The sequence below is a fragment of the Dendrobates tinctorius genome, unplaced genomic scaffold, assembly GCF_039654945.1.
Source record: "Dendrobates tinctorius isolate UK_male_01 unplaced genomic scaffold, ASM3965494v1 ptg000518l, whole genome shotgun sequence".
Taxonomy (NCBI): Eukaryota; Metazoa; Chordata; class Amphibia; order Anura; family Dendrobatidae; genus Dendrobates; species Dendrobates tinctorius.
In genome coordinates, this window is record NW_027362177.1 from 389591 (window position 1) to 414741 (window position 25151).

Here is a 25151-nt window from a genome sequence, read left to right on the forward strand (position 1 = left end):
GACAAGATCATAGGCCAAGGCTGCAATGGGCTACAAAACCACAAGTAAGATGCTGGGTGAGAAGGAGACAACTGTTGGTGCAATAGTAAAAAAAAAATAGAAGAAATACAAAATGACTGACATCGATCTGGGGCACCATGCAAAATCTGACATCATGGGGTATCCTTGATCATAAGGAAGATGAGAGATACGCCTAAAACCACACGGGGGAACTTGTTAATTATCACAAGGCAGCTGGGACCACAGTCACCAAGAAAACCATTGGTAAAACATTACGCCGTAAATGTTTAAAATCCTGCAGTACCCACAAGGTCCCCCTGCTCAAGAAGGAACATGTGCAGACCCGTCTGAAGTTTGCCAATGAACACCTGGATGATTCTGTGAGTGATTGGGAGAAGGTGCTGTTGTCAGATGAGACAAAAAATGAGGTTTTTGGCATTAACTAACTGTCAAGCTGGAGGTGCGTGTAAACATTATGTTTTGGGGTGTTTCTCTGATAAAGGCACAGGACTACTTCACCGCATCAATGGGAGAATGGATGGAGCCATGTACCGTAAAATCCTGAGTGACAACCTCCTTACCTCCGCCAGGAAATTAAAAGTGAGTCGTGGCTGGGTCTTCCAGAAAGACAATGACCCAAAACATACAGCTAAGGCAACAAAGGAATGGCTCAAAAAGAAGCACATTAAGGTCATGGAGAGGCCTAGCCAGTCTCAAGACCTTAATCCCATAGAAAACTTATGGAGGCAGTTGAAGCTCCGAGATGCCAAGCGACAGCCTCAAAATGTTCATGATTTAGAGATGATCTGCAAAGAGGAGTGGACCAAAATTTGCAAAGCACCAGGGCACTCGGGAAGAGCCATGGCAAAGCGCCAGGATTGGAACATCTCATGTGATGTGCCACTTCAAGGGTGGCTGTGAGCTGGTATTTTTTTGGCTGGGAAGGGCCCAATAACCATGGACCGTCCCAGCAGGATAATATCAGCTTTCAGCTATCTGAATTACCTTTGCTGGTTACTGAAAATACGGGGATCCTGCATTGTTTTTTTTATTTTTTTTATTTATTAGGTATAATAGATGCATAATAAGCTCCACGCGCAAGGCACGAATGCGTCGTGAGGTTGTGAAATTATATATCTGCTGGATATCTATCTATATCTTTATTTAGTAACATAGTAACATAGTTATTAAGGTTGAAGGGAGACGTTAAGTCCATCTAGTTCAACCCATATCCTATCCTAACATGTTGATCCAGAGGAAGGCAAAAAAAAACCCATGTGGCAAACAGTAAGCTTCACATTGGGGAAAAAAATTCCTTCCCGACTCCACATACGGCAATCAGACTAGCTCCCTGGATCAACGCAATATTAAGGAACCTAGTGTATATACCCTGTAATATTATACTTTTCAAGAAAGGCATCCAGTCCCTTCTTAAATTTTAGTAGGGAATCACTCATTACAACATCATATGGCAGAGAGTTCCATAGTCTCACTGCTCTTACAGTAAAGAATCCGCGTCTGTGAGTATGCTTAAACCTTCTTTCCTCCAGACGTAGAAGATGCCCCCTTGTCCCCGTCACAGGTCTAATAGTAAGAAGATCATTAGAAAGGTCTTTGCACTGTCCCCGCATATATTTATACATTGTAATAAGATCACCCCTAAGCCTTCGATTCTCCAAACTAAATAACCCCAAGTGTAATAACCTGTCTTGGTATTGCAGACCCCCTAGTTCCCTAATAACCTTGGTCGCTCTTCTCTGCACCTGCTCCAGTTCAGCTATGTCTTTCTTATACACCGGAGATCAGAACTGTACACTGTATTCTAAGTGTGGTCGCACTAGTGACTTACAATTGTCGCCAAAAGTATTGACACCCCTCCAATTTTGTCAGATAATACTCAGTTTCTTCCTGAAAATTATTGCAAACACAAATTCTTTGTTATTATTATCTTCATTTAATTTGTCTTAAATGAAAAGACACAAAAAGAATTGTCCTAAAGCCAAATTGGATATAATTCCACACCAAACATAAAAAAAAAGGGTGGACAAAAGTATTGGCACTGTTCGAAAAATCATGTGATGCTTCTCTAAATTGTGTCATTAACAGCACCTGTAACTTACCTGTGGCACCTAACAGGTGTTGGCAATAACTAAATCACACTTGCAGCCAGTTGACATGGATTAAAGTTGACTCAACCTCTGTCCTGTGTCCTTGAGTGTACCACATTGAGCATGGAGAAAAGAAAGAAGACCAAAGAACTGTCTGAGGACTTGAGAAACCAAATTGTGAGGAAGCATGAGCAATCTCAAAGCTACAAGTCCATCTCCAAAGACCAGAATGTTCCTGTGTCTACCGTGCGCAGTGTCTTCAAGAAGTTTAAAGCCCATGGCACTGTGGCTAACCTCCCTAGATGTGGACGGAAAAGAAAAATTGACAAGAGATTTCAACGCAAGATTGTGCGGATGTTGGATAAAGAACCTCGACTAACAGCCAAACAAGTTCAAGCTGCCCTGCAGACCGAGGGTACAACAGTGTCAACCCGTACTATCCGTCGGCGTCTGAATGAAAAGGGACTGTATGGTAGGAGACCCAGGAAGACCCCACTTCTTACCCCGAGACATAAAAAAGCCAGGCTGGAGTTTGCCAAAACTTACCTGAAAAAGCCTAAAACGTTTTGGAAGAATGTTATCTGGTCAGATGAGACAAAAGTAGAGCTTTTGGGCAAAGGCATCAACATAGAATTTACAGGAGAAAAAAAGAGGCATTCAAAGAAAAAAACACGGTCTCTACAGTCAAACATGGCGGAGGTTCCCTGATGTTTTGGGGTTGCTTTGCTGCCTCTGGCACTGGACTGCTTGACCGTGTGCATGGCATTATGAAGTCAGAAGACTACCAACAAATTTTGCAGCATAATGTAGGGCCCAGTGTGAGAAAGCTGGGTCTCCCTCAGAGGTCATGGGTCTTCCAGCAGGACAATGACCCAAAACACACTTCAAAAAGCACTAGAAAATGGTTTGAGAGAAAGCATTGGAGACCAGTGGCCAGCAATGAGTCCAGACCTGAATCCCATAGAACACCTGTGGAGAGATCTAAAAATGGCAGATTGGAGAAGGCACCCTTCTAATATCAGGGACCTGGAGCAGTTTTCCAAAGAAGAATGGTCTAAAATTCCAGCAGAGCATTGTAAGAAACGCATTGATGGTTACCGGAAGTGGTTGGTCGCAGTTATTTTGGCTAAAGGTTGTGCAACCAAGTATTAGGCTGAGGGTGCCAATACTTTTGTTTGGCCCATTTTTGGAGTTTTGTGTGAAATGATCAATGTTTTGCTTTTTGCTTCTTTCTCTTTTGTGTTTTTTCATTTAAGACAAATTAAATGAAGATAATAATACCGAAGAATTTGTGATTGCAATCATTTTCAGGAAGAAACTGAGTATTATCTGACAAAATTGCAGGGGTGTCAATACTTTTGGCCACAACTGTATATAGAGGCAAAATTATGTTCTCCTCATGAGCATCTATGCCTCTTTTAATGCATCCAATTATTTTATTTGCCTTTGCAGCAGCTGCCTGACACTGGCCACTAAATGTGAGTTTATCGTCCACCCATTTAAGCTTGCTTTCTTTTGTTTTTTTTTCAGCTAGCTTTATAAGCTACAAAAAGCAATCATAGTTCAACAAAAACACAGATAAAAACACATAAAAAAGTGCGTATTGTCCGGTGCTTTTTTCTTTACAAGATATGCAGAAATGGTTGCATCCAAATAGTCAACGTGTGCACATCCCTTACAGTCCCTAATAAAGGGGTATTGCCATCTCCAAGATCCTATCCTAATTTTTATTGGGTATAATAATAATATTAGCAAATACTTCTAATATTATTGTGGCACCTACTACGTATCGGGACAGGAAAAACCCATCTTTTCAGGAAAGCTTACAGCCTGCAATAACCATTCTGCCACCTCATCACCACCAGAGCTGCTGCATCCCCGACCTTCTGTGTCTTCCCCACTATCCTGTAGAATGTAAGTCCGCAAGGACAGGGTCCTCTCCCCTCTGTACCAGTCTGTCATTGTAAATTTGTTTACTGTTAACGATATCTATAACTTTGTATGCAACCCCCTCCTCATGTACAGCACCATGGAATTAATGGCGCTATATAAATAAATAATAATTATAACTATGGTAACTAATTCAGTTAAAGTGGCTTTACATCTCCAAGATCCTGTCCCAATATGTAGTATTTGTAGTAATAATAATAATATTAGCTAATACCTATAATTAGAAGTGTAGCATAGTTCTTCTAATCGCTATGTCGCTTAACCCATGTACAGGGCAATGCAGTAGCTTAGGTTTCCAAGGTTATGACCAATAACAACTACCGTAGCTGTCACTATATGAGTGGTTGTAACCATGCATACCTTAGCTACTGCAATGCCCTACATGGGGTACGTGACATAGCGAATCAGAAGAACTATACTACATTTCTAATTGGAGGTATTTGCTAATATTATTATTATTACTCCTCCAACAATATACTGGGATAGGATCTTGGAGATGAGAAGACCTTTTCACTTGCACTCAAAAGCTTTACTTACCCAGACATTGGCTATTACAGCCAGACAGCATGCAATCACCTTCATCCTTAGCTCCTATCTACTCACTGGGGAACACTCTCTATCAAGGCGTTCCGTTCCTCACCTCCTTTACAGGCCACTGGTCTGCTATGACTTATACAGCCACAGAGGCAATCTGGGAGTTATCATTCTTTCTTCCCCCTCCCAGCTATTATCTTTCAAAGACCAAGCGTGACCCCCATATGAGTGAAATGTAGTAATGCAAGTATTTTTTTATGCATTTTCTCCATTGCAATGAGTGGAAGTCACGCAGGAATTATTCCACTGAATCTCTCACCATGACAAACTTCTTTTAAATGGAGTAAATCATTTGGGGTGCTGTCAAAAAATACTTTGTATTATAATGCAACAGTTCCTTGACTTGGTTGGCCATGTGGCCATATTATCGCATCCCTCTTATAAGTTTATGTGATTCTATTAAATGCCCTTAGTTAAAGGGGTAATAGATTTCCTTTTAGTTTAATGATGATCAGTCTCTAAATTTGTGTATGCACTTTACTGGCTTTTTGCACTCACCATATCATGATAATTTCCAGGAACCCCCTTTAATATATTTATATATATATATATATATATATATATATATATATATACACTGATACTATTGTTGTACCTGGTCCTTGTCAGTTGCTCTAAGAACAAGAATCATTGATCCAGATGGTGAGTTTTCAGGTAATGATGCTTCATAGGTGGCTTGAGAAAACTGTGGAGTGTTGTCATTTATATCCAAAATAGTGATCAGTACCACCGAGTCTGCACTTTTAAGTTGATTATTTTGCTGAGCAGCCTAAAGCAAATGATATAGTCGTTATTTATCTATAATTCAAGCCTGGGGTGCATATAGAAATCATAAAACGCCATAGCAAAATACGCACTCTCCTACACCCCAAAAAAAACACATTCAAGAAATCTACAATGTCCCCTGGTGAGGTCCTTTGCCTTCCTTCCTAAACTCTTAATCTAAGGCTGTTCTAGCTGTGACTTTCCTGTTACTTCCAATATCATTGTTACTGGCCACTAGAGTTGAGCGACTTTTGGTTTTTTAGGGTCGAGTTTCGTTTCGTGAAACCCGACTTTTCCAAAAGTCGGGTCGAGCAAGATCGGCCGATTATAGGGAAAAGTTGGGGTCGTCCCGAAACACGAAACCCAATGTAAGTCAATGGGGAATAAAAGTCGGCAGTGAGAGGAGGACAGGAAACACACCTACAGTGCCCATTTGAATGCCAAAAGCATCAATTCTTCTTACTTACGCTTGTCAACCTTAATTAACTTCATAATACAAGTTACGCACTGAAAAATGGGGGTTATTTGGCTAAAGTTGTGGGGGGGGGTAGGGCTGGCTCCAGGTTTTCATGTGCCCTGGGCCAAAGAGCGCCCCTTTAACACATACCACAACTCATCATGCTCCGATACGGCAGAGAAATAGCGGTATAGTACAATGAAAAATACTTCACTTTTTACATCTCATGACGAGGCCCATCTATTTCTCCATACAGAATCATTGGTCCCATATAATGTTTGAAACAGTATATGATGAGCTCCACATAATGCTACACTATATGTTGGTCCCCATGGATGAAGCTCCACTGTCTTATGGGCCCAAATAATGCTCCAAACATAATGGGCCCCATTTTTAATGCTCTAGTGTATAATGGGCCCTGTAAATGCTGCTCCAGTGTCTGATGTCCACCTTTGGAATGTTCCAGTGTATGGTGGGCCCCATCTATCATTCTCCAGAGTATAGTGCTCCCCAAAAATTGCTGTCCCAACATTGAAAACAATCAAATAAGTCTCCTCGCTAAGGAATCCCTGTACTAGTCTGGACTCCTCGTCGTCCCCATCTTCCATCTCACTGCACAGTATTTCAACCTTGCAAGTGCTGTGATCCTGAGCAAGCAGGGGGGGCCCACTCGTTGGCGACGGCACTGGCACAGGGCCCCTGATAGTACGGTGGTGTGTCTGATGGCGGGTGGGCCGAACCTGCACTTTCATCTGCAGCTTCCTCTTTGTCACCGTGTAAGATGGAACTGTATATGGGAAGGGTAACCTGAGTTTCATCAGGGTCAGATTCAGGCCGTGAAGCGTGCGAGGGGAATGTAGTGGTCTGGGTCAATGTACCAGCAGATTCATCGAGCAGTGGCTGGGCATCAGTGCACTTGTGTCGCCCCCAGGAGTGCGGTCGCCACAGTGGCATTACCTTCCTCCTAGGGAGTGTGATGTCAAGCTTGGGAGCAACGAAGGATCTCTCTAGCAGGTTAACTGATTGGGCGGCGTTATTCCCACGAGTCATGACCCTCCAAACAGCGTTCATGAAGGCAAAGTGTTTGTTTTACGTGGGCAGTATGGTTGCAAAGCTGAACCTTAAAGGAATGTCCAGAAGGGCACCACCAGGAGTGGAGCCTACGGTTAAATTCGACTCCACCTGGGAAACCTCAACCATGCCAGCTACAGAACAGATGCACACATTGCAAGCTTAATTCCGTTAACGAACGAGACTCCGTCATGCCCCGCGGTCCGAGTCCGGCTTACTAGAGGGACACGTGAGGCTCTGGCACATGAGATTGGCCAATAACTGGTGTGTCATGCCCTTACATGTCCGTGGCTGCATGTGCGCTACACTGAAAAGGCCAGCGTTTGTCGCTTACAGGTGCAGATAACCCGCTGAACAACGTTAGTGATGGGGATCACTGATTACAATTATTACCCGCGAACGATGATTTCTCAGTAAGTGCAGGTCAACCGTAGTTCCGGAATTAGGCCTAACCGTCATTCCTGAAAAAATGAAAAACTTACGTGTGCAAACCACAGGTGCTGTAGCTTGCTTAACAGCTCGCCAGCCGTTCTCACGCCCAGTATGGATTACACGTGATTGCACAAAGGTGAGAAAGGGTACCGTATCCCCGGATAACATGTATGGATAGCGTACACATTCAAAATATATGTCTATACATCAGGAGGCAGGCTCAGACGGTGTTAGGCCCAGTATGGCTTGCACGAGATTGCACAAAGGTGAGAAAGGGTACCGTATCCCCGGATAACATGTATGGATAGCGTACACATTCAAAATATATGTCTATACATCAGGAGGCAGGCTCAGACGGTGTTAGGCTCAGTATGGATTGCACGTGATTGCACAAAGGTGAGAAAGGGTACCGTATCCCAGGATAACATGTATGGATAGCGTACACATTCAAAATATATGTCTATACATCAGGAGGCAGGCTCAGACGGTGTTAGGCCCAGTATGGATTGCACGTGATTGCACAAAGGTGAGAAAGGGTACCGTATCCCAGGATAACATGTATGGATAGCGTACACATTCAAAATATATGTCTATACATCAGGAGGCAGGCTCAGACGGTGTTAGGCCCAGTATGGCTTGCACGTGATTGCACAAAGGTGAGAAAGGGTACCGTATCCCCGGATAACATGTATGGATAGCGTACACATTCAAAATATATGTCTATACATCAGGAGGCAGGCTCAGACGGTGTTAAGCCCAGTATGGATTGCACGTGATTGCACAAAGGTGAGAAAGGGTACCGTATCCCCGGATAACATGTATGGATAGCGTACACATTCAAAATATATGTCTATACATCAGGAGGCAGGCTCAGACGGTGTCAGGCACAGTATGGATTTGACGGCCCAGACTACACAGCGGAGGAGCAGGGAGAGGTAAAGATTGCAAATGCTGGGGCCCTGCCCAAGGAAGGGGGGCCCACTCATGGGTGTCGGTACTGGCACTGGGCCCCTCATAGTACGGTGGTGTGTCTGACGGCGGGTGTGCACCACCACCGTCAGAGACACTTGATTGCACTATGAGGGACCCTGTGCCAGTGCCCGCGCCCAAGAGTCGGCCTACCCACCTGTCCAGGGCAACGGCACTCGCACGGTGTCGTGCGCTAGGTGGTGACCCCGGCCATGGGGGGGGCAGCACAGTTAGGGAGATTTAGAAAGTGGCATATGTTGATGTTGGACATTCAGCTGATGCAAAAGGCTAAATAGGTCAAGTCCCAGGAAGAGGTGGACCAAAGCAAGCCATTTTTCTGTCACCCTATGTGTCATCAGGGGAAGGTGGGACAAAATCCTTGGAAACCCATGCATGGTTCATTTTAATGAAGGTTAGATCATCCACATTTTGGGTTGACAGACGGGTCCTTTTTTTCTGTCAGGATTGATCCAGCTGCACTGAAGACTCTTTCCGATAGCACACTTGCAGCTGGGCAAGCGAGCTCCTGTAAGGCATATTGTGCCAATTCAGGCCAGGTGTCCAGTTTAGCGGCCCAATAGTCAAAGGGGAATGACCTGTGTGGGAGAACATCGATATGGGAGGAAAAGTAGTTTGTAACCATAGTTGACAACTGCTGTCTCCTGTCACTTTCCATCGATGCAGTATTACCAGTTGTGTGAGCGGTCCGTGAAAAATCAGTCCACAACATTGTCATGAAACCCCTATCTCCAACGCCACTTCTGCTGTGTGCACCATGAACACCTCTGCCAAGCTGCCCCCGGCCCGTACGGCTCATGTGAGAACCATCACCGCTGCTGTGTGCTGGGAATGCCTCAAGCAACCGATTTACCAGAGTTGCTTGTTTATTAGCCAATATTAGGTCAAGGTTCTCCTGTGGCATGATGTTTTGTAATTTGCCTTTATAGCGTGGATCCAGGATGCTGGCCAACCAGTAGTCGTCATCGTTCATCATTTTGGCAATGCGGGGGTCCCTTTTTAGGATCTGCAAGGCATAATCTGACATGTGGGCCAATGTTCCCGGTGTCAATGATGCACTGCGAGTGCTGGGTGGAGGAGCACTTTCTGGCAAATCCACATCCCTCCAGTCACGCACAAACCCTGTACCAGACCTTGCCACGCCAACATTTTCACTTGCCCCACGAGATGCATCCTCCTCCCCTAAGTAATCATCCCCATCATCATCCTCCTCCTCCTCTTCTTCCTCCACCTCGTCCAGGAGAGGCCCCTGAGCAGACAATGGCTGAATGTCATCAAGGATTCCCTCCCCCTCTTCCTCCTCATCAACATTGGCTGCAGACGCCTGCTCCTTAAGGTGCGTCAAAGTTTGCATGAGCAGACGCATAAGTGGGATGCTCATGCTTAGGATGGTGTCGTCGGCGCTTACCAGCCGTGTGCATTCCTCAAAACACTGAAGGACTTTACAGAGGTCTTTCAGCTTCGACCACTGCACACCTGTCAACTCCATGTCTGCTCTCAAAGTGCCTGGCCGTGTATCCTCCCACAAATGCATTATGGCCTGCCTCTGCTCGCACAGCCGCTCCACCATGTGCAGGGTGGAGTTCCACCTTGTTGCAATGTCGATAATGAGGCGGTGGTTGGGAAGGTGGAGCAATCGCTGCAGCTTCTGCATACGAACGGAGTGTACAGGCGACCGGCGGATGTGCGCGCACAGTCTTCGCACCTTCTGGAGCAGGGCTGTTAACTCCGGATAATTTTTGAGGAAGCACTGCACCACCAGGTTCAAGGTGTGAGCCAAGCAAGGTATGTGGCTGAGTTTTGAAAGGGCTATGGCTGCCACAAAATTACGGCCGTTATCACTAACTACCTTGCCTGCCTCAAGATGTACACTGCCCAGCCATGACTCAGTTTGTCGCTTCAAGTACTCGGCCAGCACCTCGGCGGTGTGTCTGTCGCCCAAACACTTCATCTGCAACACAGCCTGCTGACGCTTTCCACTAGCTGCTCAATAGGGGGACACCTCGTGTGCAACAGTGGCAGCTGCAGATGGAGTGCTCGTACGACTGCGCTCTGTGGACGAGCTTTCGCTTCTGGAGGAGGAGGAGGAGGGTCGAACGCCTACAGCCAACTGTTTCTTATACCGTGGGCTAGGCAGCACTGTCCCACCACCGCTGTCCCCTGTGGACCCTGCGTCCACCACATTAACCCAGTGCGCAGTGATGGACACGTAACGGCCCTGGCCATGCCGACTGGACCATGCATCAGTTGTGAGGTGCACCTTTCCACTCACTGACTGCTTGAGTGCATGGACAATGCGGTCTTTTACATGATGGTGGAGGGCTGGGATGGCTTTGCGAGAGAAGAAGTGGCGACTGGGTAGGTCATAGCGTGGTACTGCATAGGCCATGAGTTCACGGAAAGCTGCGCTTTCCACCAACCGATAGGGCATCATCTCAAACGAGATTAGTTTGGCAATGTGGGCGTTCAAACCCAGTGTACACGGATGAGAGACTGAGTACTTTCTTGACCTACTCATAGTGTCTGGGAGGGTGAGCTGGACTTGAGAGCTGCATATGGTGGAAGTAGCGGTGGACAGGGCGGACTGAGAGAGGGTTGATGATGGTGATGGAGTTGGTGTTCTTTCTGATGGCCTAGATTCAGTATTTCATTGATATAACAGTGGGATTCCCTGACTGCTGTGGCCTTGCAACGACACCTCAACATTTGCTGCTGTGCTAACCGGTGGACTTACAGTGGGGGAAACAATGTAGCGTTGCTGACTACCTTCTTTGTGATCAGTTGCACATGTGGCACTTGAGGTTTGGTGTTGTGTCCACGCTTGCAAGTGCATGGTGGTTAAATGTCTAAGCATGCAACTGGTATTCAAATTTTTCAGATTTTTCCCTCGGCTAAAGGTCTTTGCGCACTTCTTACAGATAACCTTGGCCTGATCATGAGGATTTTGTTCAAAAAAGTGCCACACTGCACTCTTCCTACTTTGGCAGACATTTTGCGGCCTAGCACGCTGTGATCTTTTGACCCTCTGGACAAGCTGTCCAGCAACTCTTTTGATTTTTGGAACCTGTCTTTGGAGTGCTCCGGGCCTGCCAGATAACAGCTGTTGCGATGTCGATGTCTGCTGTGGATGCTCCTCCTCATCTGAGCTATTGGAAGCAGCACCCTCTTCCCCCAATGGATGCCAATCTGGGTCAACAACTGGGTCATCCATCACCTCCTCTTCAATGTCATGTGCACCTTCCTCTGTGTCACCGTGTATGGTGGTATAGTGTGCGAGAAGGGGCACCTGAGTCTCATCAGGGTCAGAATCTGGCTCTGTACACTGCGAGAACAATGTAGTGCTCTGAGTGAATGTACCAGCAGAATCATCTATCAGCGGCTGTGCATCAGTGCACTCCATGTCAGATTCATCTTGGCCTGGGTAATTCACCATTTCACTTGATAATCCAGGCATGGTATGTGAAAACAGCTCCATGGAGTAATCAGTAGTATGGCCTGCGTCATCCTTCAATCTTGGTTGGGGTGAAGAACACAAGGAAAGGTGTGGTTCATGAACATGAGCTTCCAATGACGACTCAGTGCTTTTATTTTTTACAACTTCAGAAGAGGAGGCGATAGAGCTGGAGGCTGAGTCAGCAATGTAAGACAAAACTTTTTCCTGAAGCTCTGGCTTTAAAAGCGGTTTGCCAACTCCTAGAAAACTAAGCCTTCGAGGCCTTGTGGAGCCAGACAATGACGCAGGCTCAACACCTCCTGCATTCGGTCCTATTTTGCTTTTGCCACTACCATCAGATCCACCACCAACACCATCATTACCAGCTGCCAACCCCCGCCCAATTCCACGGCCTCTTCCACCAGCCTTCCTCATTTTTGGTAGAAATGTAGACAAAATCCAACAAACTATATAGTAATGTAAAACAAGGTACAAGGTGTCTATAGGACAGGGGAGATTTTGAATTTCTGCAGACACTTGTGGACACTGGACACTTTTGGATTGTGTGAGGCCCACTGAATATCAGAGCGCTATGTCACAGGCTCGATGGCACAGGTGTGAAAAAAGTGACTACAGGATAAGGGAGATTTTGAATTTCTGCAGACACTAGTGGACACTGGACACTTTTGGATTGTGTGAGGCCCACTGAATATCAGAGCGCTATGTCACAGGCTCGATGGCACAGGTGTGAAAAAAGTGACTACAGGATAAGGGAGATTTTGAATTTCTGCAGACACTAGTGGACACTGGACACTTTTGGATTGTGTGAGGCCCACTGAATATCAGAGCGCTATGTCACAGGCTCGATGGCACAGGTGTGAAAAAAGTGACTACAGGATAAGGGAGATTTTGAATTTCTGCACACACTAGTGGACACTGGACACTTTTGGATTGTGTGAGGCCCACTGAATATCAGAGCGCTATGTCACAGGCTCGATGGCACAGGTGTGAAAAAAGTGACTACAGGATAAGGGAGATTTTGAATTTCTGCAGACACTAGTGGACACTGGACACTTTTGGATTGTGTGAGGCCCACTGAATATCAGAGCGCTATGTCACAGGCTCGATGGCACAGGTGTGAAAAAAGTGACTACAGGATAAGGGAGATTTTGAATTTCTGCACACACTAGTGGACACTGGACACTTTTGGATTGTGTGAGGCCCACTGACGCTGTATGGTGTGAAAAAATGCACGCTCAGTACCTGTGACGTCTGCCTGCGGTCTGGACTGCAGCCAGACAGCACCCCGAGAAACACTGATCCCCTTTACCCCAATACAGGGATCTGGATTTATAGCAGAGCCCAGGAGGCACTGTCTGAATAGGAGCAATGACCAGAGCAGGACAGTCGCCAGAAAGGTGTTCCAATACAGGACACAGAGGCAATGATATCCGAGACTAAACCAGTCAGGCAGCAACGGTACAAAAACAGTAGACAGTAGCAGAGTCAGATTCCAGGCCGAAGCCAGAGTCATAAACCAGGAGAGTCGCAGAGGTACAAAGTCGTTAGGCAGAAGCAGAGTCAGAATCCAGGCCGAAGTAAGAGTCATAAACCAGGAGGGCAGCAGAGGTACAGAATCGTTAGGCAGAAGCAGAGTCAGAAGTCCAGGCAAAAGTCAGAGTCAGTCAACAGCAATTCACACAGTAACACGCAGGGGAACCAAGAATATATCCGGCGGCCTGCAAGAGCAGTCCCAAGGTATTTGAGGGATCAGGTCATCCCTTACAGGCCCGTGGCCTGATGATGTCATCCGGACCGCCCCCAGGACCAGGCTGGATGGTAATGCACCAGCCCCTTCATGACTGACCGAGGAGCGAAGCCTGCGTCCAGCAGACGCCTGCGCAGGAGCCTCATGACTATCGCCGCCATCACTCGGGGTTGAAGCACAACGCCTCCCAGAGACCAAGGCCGAAACTGCAGGCCACGGGTCAGACGGTGATAGGACAGTCCGGCGCCTCCTAGTGGTCGAGGCCGGAACAGCAGGCCCTGAGTCTGACGGTGATGTGATAGTCCGGTGCCTCCTACTGGCCGAGGCCGGGACAGCAGGCCCTGAGTCTGGCGGTGCCGTGACAGTACCTCAGCAGGACAAAAAAAAAAATTGGGATTGATTTTAAAAAAGCAGTTTGCAGAGCAGTGGGTAAACAGCAATGCAGCTGTCAGGAAGCCTTAGAAGGCAGCCTAACAACCAACACTGCTGATCCACCACAATATAGCCTCCCCTTGCACTGCACACACAGTGACTGGTGTGTTGTACAGGCAAAATCGCTAGCAGCAGAAGCAGTTTTTTTTTTCTTCTTCCCTGCCTAACGCTCTCCCTACAGAATCAGCAACCTCTCCCTATGCTAAGATCGGCAGAAGTAAGATGGCGGTCGGCGTGCACGCCCTTTTATAACCCCTGTGACGCCCACCAAAGCCAATCACTTGCATGCCCTTCTGAAAGATGGTGGTGACCCCTGCCTATGTCATCACGTTGCCCACAGTGTCCGTGGATCCTGATTGGCTGAAAAAGAGCGCAAAACAAACTTTTGAAACGCGACTTTGGCGCGTAAGTCGCCGACCTCGTGGCCGACCTCATCCTAGGGTCGGGTTTCGTTTCATGAAACCCGACTTTGCCAAAAGTCGTCGACTTTTGAAATTTTTCGACCCGTTTCGCTCAACTCTACTGGCCACTAATATTGTAACCAGGGGAGCTGCCTGAGTTCCCCTCTCATACTGTGCCTGTTGCCCCCCCCCCCACACACACACAGGAGTCCTTAATATTGCATCTACTATGCCCCTTGTATTGTACCCCCTGTCACCTATGGTATTCGTCCTGCACTGACCATGCATTGTGCCTTCTTGTTCCAATAATCTTCAGAAAAGGGATCCAGCTCAACAGATATAATCTACTTGAAGGTGTCAGATGCCAGAAACGTGTTGGTGTTTCTGCTGATCGACAGTCTTGCAAATAAAGTTGAAGATTTTATATCCATTGAGCTGGATCCCTTTTCTGCAAATTATGACGGGTTTAGTCCCTGGCAGTGACGCTGCTCCGAACTCCGGAAAGAAACGTACTGTCTCGGTGAGGTGGCTTTTCCTTTCTGTGTTATTGTAACAATACCTACTTGTACTATGCCTTTTGTCCCCTATCACCCCCCTCCAATATATTATGCCTACTGACCCCCTTTTCAAAGACCAGTACCTCTCCCATGGTTATCTCTAGTGTTTTCAGACATCAACTTTCAGAAAAAAAAACATCTAGTGTGCGAGGAAGAATTATCAATAATCAATAATTTGCTATTAACAGCAGGTTACCTGAATTTCCACAGTGATAAGACTGACCGTTTCCCTGTCTATTTCCTTATTAACAGAAATAAGTCCATCTGAATGGTCAATAGAAATAAATTTCGTCAACTCAGTCGGGTACACTGCAATAGAAGAACAAATATTGTACCACGTGAATGTTTGCTGTACGCAGTGGTGATATTACATCGTCGTTGTGATGTTATGAGCCGATCTGGAGTGGTGGTCTTCTGCCACCACACATTGTTTATATCCGCTGGAAGCAAACACCTGATCTGTGGGTTTTTTGCATGGCGGAAGACAACCAATCTGACATTGATGACTATTCCTATAGATAGGTCATCAATATCAAACTGTTAGAAAACCTGTTTAAGAATGAGATGTGAGAATGACATGAAAATCTCAAACCACAAAACCATTTTCTCTTCTGTGTAGTAGTTCTACGGCATGGCCGAGTAGTCGAGGAACATTAATATTTTACAATTTACCCCTTTAAACAGCTGGAAGATTATTGTACATCTCTAACAACACTTACCCTTTCTAATCGAATAATTTACAGTCTCATTTATGCCAAGATCACCATCAACAGCTTTTATTGCCTCTGGTTGAGTAGTTATTCTGCCTGTCTAGAAATTAGAAAGTGACATTTTCATAAAAAAGTAGACTCAATAAACAATTCACTACAAACTACCATACGGTATGGTATTACCTTGGGCTACTATGAACTCCATTACAAAAAAACAGGAGTTGAAAGGCCAAGTTAGTTGTGTTAGTTGTTTGGGGGCATAAAGCATAGGACAAGTTCTCATTAGCATTAAGTAATATGTATAACTGGAGGTAAATAATGTCTCACCTGATTTTCTGATATCGAGCCTTCATATAAAGGAAAATTAAAATGAGGGTTCATTGTATCGACATCTTGTATGTCTATAAGCACAGGCACCATGCTGGAATGGCCCGATGGGTTCTTCATCGAATGTAGATAGAAAATGCATCAATTTATGTACACTTGAAATTCTTGAGAACTACATAAAGCAACATTACTGCTATCATTATTATGTATGCGTTAGTACTGCCTACATCTCAAGACTCCATACATCTAGGGATACGAATATTAGTAGCACAAACATAGTACATACTATATGTGGCCGTCTTACCGCAGCTCCAGCATAAAGATCAAATCTGTTAATCAGGTTGTATTCTAAAACTTTTGCCAATGTTATCACTCCATTTAGTGGATTCATGTGGAAATAATCATGTTCTGGTCCCTGTATTAAAGAAAAATACTCTACAAATAAAGAAATAAGCGGTTTCGGGCATAATTTGGATCATAAATACTTTTGTAATTCTATATATGCCTATTAAGATTTCAATACATTTACATTTGTTTCTGGGTCTCATGTATTCATCTTAGAAAAAAGAAAAGACTGTGCGTGTGGATATCCAACCCTTAGGCTCTTCATGAAGTGGCTCTTTCTTTTACTTCCACCTCCCTGTAAATTGGGCATATGAGCGATAGATTTATCCTATGCTCAACTGCTCTACAGGGGGTGCATGAAAATAATGACTAAGGAGAAAGAGGTTTAAGGCCCTTTTACATTTAGCGATGCACCAGCGATCCCGACCACGATATGACGCGGTCAGGATCGCTGGTGCATCGTTAAATGATCGCTAGTGAGCTGCCACACAGGCAGACTCTCCAGTGATGCAGCAGCAATACAGTGGACGATACTTACCTTTCAGACGCGGCGATCCTGACGTCCTCCCGCCCGCGTCCACGCGTCGCTCGTCGGCGCCAGCAGGAAGCCCAGCAGGAAGCACCCGACGAGAAATGGAGCTGCGCGATCTCGTGCGATCTGCGATGGACAGCGGGGGAGCCGATCGGAGGTAAGTATCACACATAGCGATATCGCTATAACATCACAAAATTGGTGACGTTATAGCGATATTGCTAGCAATATCGCTATGTGTAAAACCCCCTTTAGTCTTTTGCTCTAATGTCTCAGCATGGGTCTGAGTCTTCTGATTACTTATGCAGTGGTATTGAAAATTTGTGAATTAATTTTTCATATTTCTGCATAAAACTACATTAGATTTTCATCCAAGTCCTAAGTAGTAGATAAAGAGAACAAAATCAAACAAATTGGTCAAAAATAATATATTTTTTAATTTATTAAGTAGAGTGATCCAATATCACATGTCCATGAGTGGCAAAAGTATGTGAATCTTCAGAATTAGCATATAACTTGAAAGTGAAATTAGAGACTGGTGTTTGCAATCAATGGGTTGTCAATCAGGGTGAGTGGGTGACCTGTTTTATTTAAAGAACATAAATCGATCAAAGTCTGATCTACATAACAGGTTGGTCTAAATGTATCATGGCCAGAACAGTGTAGGTTTCTCAAGACCTCAGAAGAAAAGTTTATGAAACTCATTTGACTCAAAAAGGTTACAGAATCATCTCTAAAAAGTTTGGCATACACCAATCTAGAGTCAGACAGATCATCAAGAGTGGTTGACCAACAAAGCTGTATAAAGGTCACAGAGGTCACAAGGAACTCTAGGTAACCTCTAAACAACTAAAGGACTCTCTCATATTAGTTAATGTTCATGAGTACACTATCAGGACGACATTAACCAAAAATGGTGTAAAAGGCAGGATTGCAAAGAGAAAGTAATTGCTCTCCAAAAAGAGCACTGCTGCTCATTTACAGTTTGCTATCACCTGGCAAAGCCAGGAGGCTATTGGAACAATGTTTTGTGGATGAGACCAAAAAATGGCTTTTTGGCTTAAAAGAGAAGCTTTATGTTTGAAAAAAGAGAAAAAAATAATTAAAGCAGAAAACCTCATACCTTCTGTGAAACACAGTGGTGGTAGTCATAGTTTGGGCCTGTATTGCTGTATCTGGGTCTGAATGGGTTGCCATTATTGAAGGAATAGAGAATTCTGAATTATACCAGGAAATTCTAATGGAAAATGTAAGGACACAGGTATATGGTATATGAGTTAAATCTCAAGAGAGCGTGGGTCATGCAGCAAGTCAATGACTCAGAGTACAGAGCACACTAGCCATTCTACAAAAGAATGGTTAAAGGGAATCTGTCACCCTTTTCTTGAGGTATCATTCCAGTTTAATATGCCCCACTTCCGTCCGCATGGTAGGACGGCGCATGCGCAATTTCAATATGACCTTCGGTTTTGAAGTCTTATTAATTACACTGTTTTTAGGGATTTAAATATCCCGGTGATACTTATATACTTCTTGCGCATATGATTGCGCCATGCATGGTTAATTTTGGCGTTATATTCTTTTTCCTTTCTTTTTTCCAATATGCCTCACTTCCGGTTTTATGCCCCACTTCCGTCCTGGTTGACGGTCTGCGCAAGCGCCACCCAGCGCTACTCATTCTACCCAGCTGTAGTGTATTTTTTCATTAAAATGGCATAAATAGATTCACTTGTCGGTGTCTCATTCACTCGCTCATCTGACTGCGGCGCTGTCCTATTCTTCCGCATGCCTCACTTTCAGGTTCGTTACACCTTGGGACTGACTTCTGGTGGTGTTACAGATATGATGCCTTTTTTAGGATTGCATTTCTTTTTTACAAAAAACTCCCTTCTTTTCTATTTTCCTTTAGAAACTTGAACTTTCAAAGTATAGCCACACAGGTACAATTGTTCCTTATTATCCTATATACCACATGATCGTGATACCAGAAACTGCCTTAGGTTGTAGTTATTTGTGATATGAAAAATGAAAAAGTTCTTTTTCTTTATGCTACCTGTTTCCAATGATGTACACCATGTCCGTATATAATTTCATCATTCTAATTGTATGTCATAATATTATTATTATTATTATATTTTTGCACTTAGTAAATATCAGTCAGGAATTTATTAATTTTTCTTAAACACTTCAGTAATTGTAATTTGATGTCTATATTTTATTTAGATAAGATACCCTTGAAAAAGGCCAGTACGGCCGAAACGTTGGGTCATTGTGTGACTGCTATCTACAAATAAAAAACAGCGTATATTGAAAGAATCCTTTCGTAGCCTCAGGTTTTTTCATTACTATAAAATGGTTCTTTTCCTGATGGCTTGGTTGTCTTTTCCCATTCATTGTCAAGTATATCATTCAATTGTGTGTCACATAAGGATTCTCTTAGTACTTTTGCTTCCCCCTGACCCCGCACCTTTCATGCATAAATACCTTTTTTATATCGGTTCAGATGTATGTAAACTGCCGCTGTCCGGTCCGATGGGCGGGGCTTATTCACCTGCTCCCCCCCTCCCTGTCTCGCTCTACACAAGAAGAAATGCGTAGAGCAAGACAGGGAGGGGGGAGCAGTTGAATAAGCCCCGCCCAGCGGACCGGACAGCGGCAGTTTACATACATCTGAACCAATATAAACAAGGTATATATGCATGAAAGGTGCGGGGTCAGGGGGAAGCATAAGTACTAAGAGAATCCTTATGTGACACACAATTGAATGATATCATTATATGATATCTCAAAAAAAGGGTGACAGATTCCCTTTAAAGAAGAATACCGTTAACATTTTGGATTGGCAAAGTCAAAGTCCTGACCTTAATCCTATAAAATGTTTGTGGAAGGCACTGAAGCAAATAACTCCAACATAACAGAGTAATACCTGTTTTGTAGAGAGGAATGGGTTAAAATTCCTCTAACCCCTTACCAACATTGGGCGTAATGATACGCCCATGTCAGACTCCCCCTGTTAGGCTGTGGCATTGAGCCTGCACCTTTCCAGGCACATGACAGCTGATCCATACGGCTGATATGTGCCCGCAACAGCCGGTGGAATCGCAATTCACCCGCGACTGTGAAATAGTTAAATGCCACTGTCAATCTCTGACAGCGGCTGTTAACGCATGCTTAACAGTAGTACGTTGCTAATGCAGCCCATTGGTGACCCCATCACATGATCGCAGGTCAACGTTGGGTCGGCATGACAACCAGAGGTCTGCCGCAGACCTCTATTGTTGTCATTGCCAGATTGCGATGAGCGCCATCCCGTGGTTGACACTCATAGCAAGTGAGCATTTCTGCTACATACAGGCGATCTGATCATCACCTGTGTGTAGCAGAAGAGATCAGAGTACTGCAGTGTCTAGTCTCCAATAGAGACTATTGAAAAAAGTAAAAACAATTTAATAAAAAAAATATATACATATTTGGTATTACTGCGTTCAGAATCGCCTGATCTATCAATATAAAAAAAAGAATTAACCCGATTGAAACGGTGCAACAAGAAAAAAATTAAACATGCCAGAATTACGTTTTATTTGGTCACTGCTACATTGCAATAAAATGCAACAAGCGATCAAAAGACTGTATCTGCACCAAAATGGTATCAATACAAATGTCAGCTCGGCGTGCAAAAATTAATCCCTCACCCAGCCCCAGATCATGAAAAATGGAGGCACTACAGGTCTCAGAATATGGCGCCATTTTTTTTTTACAAGTTTTCCAATTTCACCACACTTGGAATTTTTTTTTTCCATTTTCCAGTACACAATACAGTATGTTAAAACCAATGGTGTCGTTCAAAAGTACAACTTGTCCTGCAAAAAAACAAGTACTCACATGACCATATGGTCTGGAAAATTAAGAAAAAAAAATGTATGACTCTGGGAAGAAGGGGAGCATAAAACAAATTCAAAAACTGAAATATCCCTGGTCGTTAAGGGGTTAAGCCAATGTTCAGGACTAATCAATAATTAACAGGTAGATGCAGTTATTGCTGCACAAGAGCGTCACACCAGATACTGAAAGCAAAGGTTCACTTACTTTTGCTACTCATGGACATATGATAATAAATAATTTTATTAGAAGATCAGGGTGTGTGGGGGGTTTCATTGGTTGAATTACCGTCAATCATATGTTTACAGTATATATCTAATTAATAAGCGATATAGGTGGGGATCAGTGTAAAAATACACAATGGCCTTCTAATTTTTGGAAGTTCAAGATGATTATCTGAAAGAGATATCCATAAAAATGATTACAGAAAAAACTATTATCGATATGGTGCCAATGAAAGACTTACCGACAGACTGTACCTAATGAGAGTTGCATCTTTATCTTTGGCTTCTACTTGTAGTATTGTAGTATTTACTTCACAAGTCTGAGAAGGAAACACATAACTAACATTACTTACCCCTTCCTTAAAGGGGTATTCACAAGCTTGTAAGTTACCTCATGTCTCAAATTTTATTTATTTATTTTTTTTTTGGGGGGGGGGTTGCGGGGAGCGTGGAGGGAGGAAAAAGGAGTATAAATGGAGATGACCAGACACAATTCAGTTACATGGTCGGTTGCAGATTTAATAGGCAGTAACTGCTGGAGTATTCTGAAGCCGGACTAGCAAGAGGTGTTTAGAAGACAGACTTCAATTTACAATATAAGGGGGTTCAGTTTGTAGGATGTGGTCACACTGGATTTTCTCTTATATGGCCCCAGTCAGGGCTTAAAGGGAATCTGTCACCCCTTTTTTGAGATATCATGTAATGATATCATTCAATTGTGTGTTACGTAAGTATTGTAGTCGTACTTTTTTCCCCCCTGTCCCCGCACCTTTGATGCATAAATACCTTTTTTATCACTCTTCAGATTTATGGAAATCGCCGCGGTCCAGTCCGACGGGCATGGCTTATTCTGCATATTTTGTTATAGTAAGTCTTGCGTTCACGTGCGTAGTATGTCAGCGGCTGTGCATTCATAAGGCCGCTTGCCCTTGCGCAGTATGCTTTGCCCAACTGTGGGCAAAGCATATAATCGCTACTGCGCATGCGCCGGTATTTTTCCCGGCGTCTATGACCCGAGACCAGAGACTATAGGGTCTACTAGGGCATATAAGTGCGAGTCTACATTGAGAGGTGAACCGCTTGCATATGTAGGGTGGCAACCTCAGCGAGTAGGTAGGGATAGATACAAAGGACAAGAACAGAGCATTCCTGTGTTAGGCATTGTACTATCATTATTTGGGAGAGACCTGTTTTCGATTAATATCTGTCTACCTCTATCTTTGATTGTCTCTATCACCTTACACTCATATCTATATGGGTAGACCAGTTAGCTCAGATAAAGGAATATTTGTCTATACTCATTGGTATCTTAATATTATGATATACCTATGTCTGATGGGTTTTCAAAGATTATTTAATAAAGATTCACTTTTGAATAAGGTATAACTTTTGTGAGTTTTGTAGATGCAGTCTACTAGTTCTAGCTGCCACCTCCAGTAGGTGCATAAGGCCGAAAATGATGGATAACAGAACACACAGTGACTCCGTTTGCACCATTATATTCAATGGCCCCGCCGGCGCATATGGCAGAATCTGGTTTTGAAGTAGTTTGGACTGAAGCCCCAACATGGCCATTGAACGTAGGAGTAAATGCAGTGTGAAAGCACCCTAAGACACCCATCTTAAAAGAAAATTGTTATATGGCTAAAAAAACCTGATAAAAATAAGTGAATACACAAACTACTGTATTTCATGAAAAAAAATCTATAGCATACCTCTAGAATGGAGGTTCTGTAGCTGTCCTGAACAAACACTGGTCCATAGTCACCTTTGTCCTTGACAGCAAAAAAATAAAATGAGGTTACATTTTGCACATATTTTCAATAATAAAGAGGCTATATCGCCATATTAAAAGTGGCCAGGTTTTGCTGTTACTTTATTACTGCTGCTCCCCTGAGTATTCCGTTGGTTTTCTTTTTTAAATCGTCCGTACGGTTCCAGGGATGTGGGCCTTTTTAATTAGTACTTATTTTTATAGTTTTACTAAGGGGCGTGGCTTACAGGGTAATTATGCAGCACAACCTAAAGACCCGCCCCAGATAATCTGCATGCCACACCCCTTTTAGAGACCATTAAAATTAGCATTAAGCAAAAAAGCCCATATCTCTGGATTTTAACAAAACAAAAACTGGATTACTCAGGAGAGCAGAAGTAATAAAACTACAGCAAAAACTGGCTACTCTTACATGATGACAGGTTCTCATTAACTACATATTACAACACTTTAAATTTATCACCTATATACACGATAAGTAATAAATGTCTGATTATTGGTGTCTCTACCACTACAACCAATAGGATGTTCCTCTTCACTGCAAGATCCCAGTAAGGAGGAGTTTGAATGGAGTTTGAGCTTGCAGAGTGCTGCACTCAGTGTCAACGGAACTGATGACAACGACTAATAGTGCTAACTCAGTCTTGTAGACAAAGAATGGAGGAGGAATCTTGAGAGCCATGCCCCATTCAAGATGCTGTTCTGCAAAGCTGGGTTCTTGAATTCAATAGCCCTGTTTTCTGAATCACTGATGATATCAGCAGTCAGACCTCCAGAAGCCAGCAATTTATTCCCTATCTTATGGAACAACCATTTTGACATGAATTTTCAAAGTAAGGCTATCAGCCTCAATATTTAAAGGGATCCAGTCACATAAATCATGTGGCCTGAATCAAGAGCCATGAACAACCAAGAGCCAAGGCAACATGAATCCAATACATGGCACCTTCATTATACTTGTTTTACTCTGAAATGCTGCAGCAGAGTTGAAAACGTAAGGTGGAAACGAGGTGACCGGTAACATAAGTATGTCCCTGGCAGCTTCTCACCATCCAGTCAAGTAGATTGACACGTCTCTCCATGTACAAACAAGTAGGGAGAGACCAGTCAGTCTGTCTGTTCAGGGCATTGATTCCGGGAGGACCTGCTTCCTTGACCCGTCATCCTAGTCATCTCGTCCCACGCTATTTTTCAATTACATTTTCCTCTGAAATGCAGCAGAGTTACCATGTTTATAATGATGGAGACTGTCTCCGACTTGTACTGCTTACAGTATGGGCAGCAAGAATAATGTGACAGGTTCCCTTTAAAGAGTTACTATCATTTCAATTTTTTTAAATGATCGGTACGACCTAATGCATGCATCAGATCGGTGATGATCAAAGTACTGGCATTGATTGTAAAAAAACAAACACTCTGGCTTCCAACCGCTTCACTCAACTGAAACTGCCCTAACTAAAGTCACTAACGACCTACTAAACTCCAAGAGCAAGTGACACTACTCTGCCCTCCTTCTCCTGGACCTGTCTTCTGCCTTCGACACCGTGGACCATTCCCTCCTGCTACAGATTCTCTCATCTCTTGGCATCACAGACTTGGCCCTAGCCTGGATCTCATCATACCTAACAGACTGAACATTTAGTATCTCCCTCTCACACACCACCTCCTCACCTCGCCCCCTGTCTGTCGGTGTTCCTCAAGGCTCAGTCCTAGGAGCCCTACTATTTTCCATCTACTGTACACCTTCTGCTTGTGACAGCTCATAGAATCCCACGGCTTGCATTATCACCTCTATGCCGATGACACGCAGATCTACCTATCTGGACCTGACCTCACCTCCTCACTGACCAAAATACCACAATGTCTGTCTGCTATTTCAGCCTTCTTTTCTGCTCGCTTTCTCAAACTGAACATGGACAAAACAGAATTTATCATCTCTCCCCCATCTCACTCTACCTCTCCACCACACCTAGCCATCAATGTCAATGGCTGCTTACTTTACCCAGTCCCGCATGCTCGGTGCCTTGGGGTGCCCTCTCTTTCAAACCACATATCCAAGCCCTTGCCTCCTCCTGCCGCCTCAAACTCAAAAATATTTCCCGGATCCGTGCATTCCTCAACCATGCAACCACAAAAACACTATTGCATGCCCTTATCATCTCCCACCTCGACTACTGCAACCTCCTAGTCTCTGGCCTCCCCTCCAGCACTTTGGCACCACTCCAGTCCATCTTACACTTTGCTGCCCGACTAATCCACCTTTCTCCCCGTTATTCCCCAGCCTCTCCCCTATGCCAGGTCTTTCACTGGCTTCCTATTGTCCAGAGGCTCCAGTTCAAAACCCTAACCATGACATACAAAGCCATCCACAACCTGTCTCCTCCATACATCTGTCACATGGTCTC

The 25151-nt window shown here is 44.2% G+C and overlaps 1 protein-coding gene across 20 annotated transcripts in view; it reads right to left on the reverse strand.

Moving 5' to 3' along the window:
• The window catches only part of LOC141078221 (protocadherin Fat 4-like), a 294498-nt gene that overhangs the window by 248939 nt on the left and 20408 nt on the right, over positions 1-25151 (reverse strand). For all 20 annotated transcript variants that reach the window (XM_073565038.1, XM_073565030.1, XM_073565031.1 and 17 more), the window contains exons 3-9: positions 22688-22747; positions 21215-21292; positions 16297-16407; positions 15993-16106; positions 15675-15765; positions 15152-15264; positions 5248-5421 (exon numbers count right to left, since the gene is read on the reverse strand). In XM_073565038.1, coding sequence (XP_073421139.1) covers positions 5248-5421; positions 15152-15264; positions 15675-15765; positions 15993-16106; positions 16297-16407; positions 21215-21292; positions 22688-22747 — 741 coding nt within the window. The remainder of the gene's footprint in view (positions 1-5247; positions 5422-15151; positions 15265-15674; positions 15766-15992; positions 16107-16296; positions 16408-21214; positions 21293-22687; positions 22748-25151) is intronic.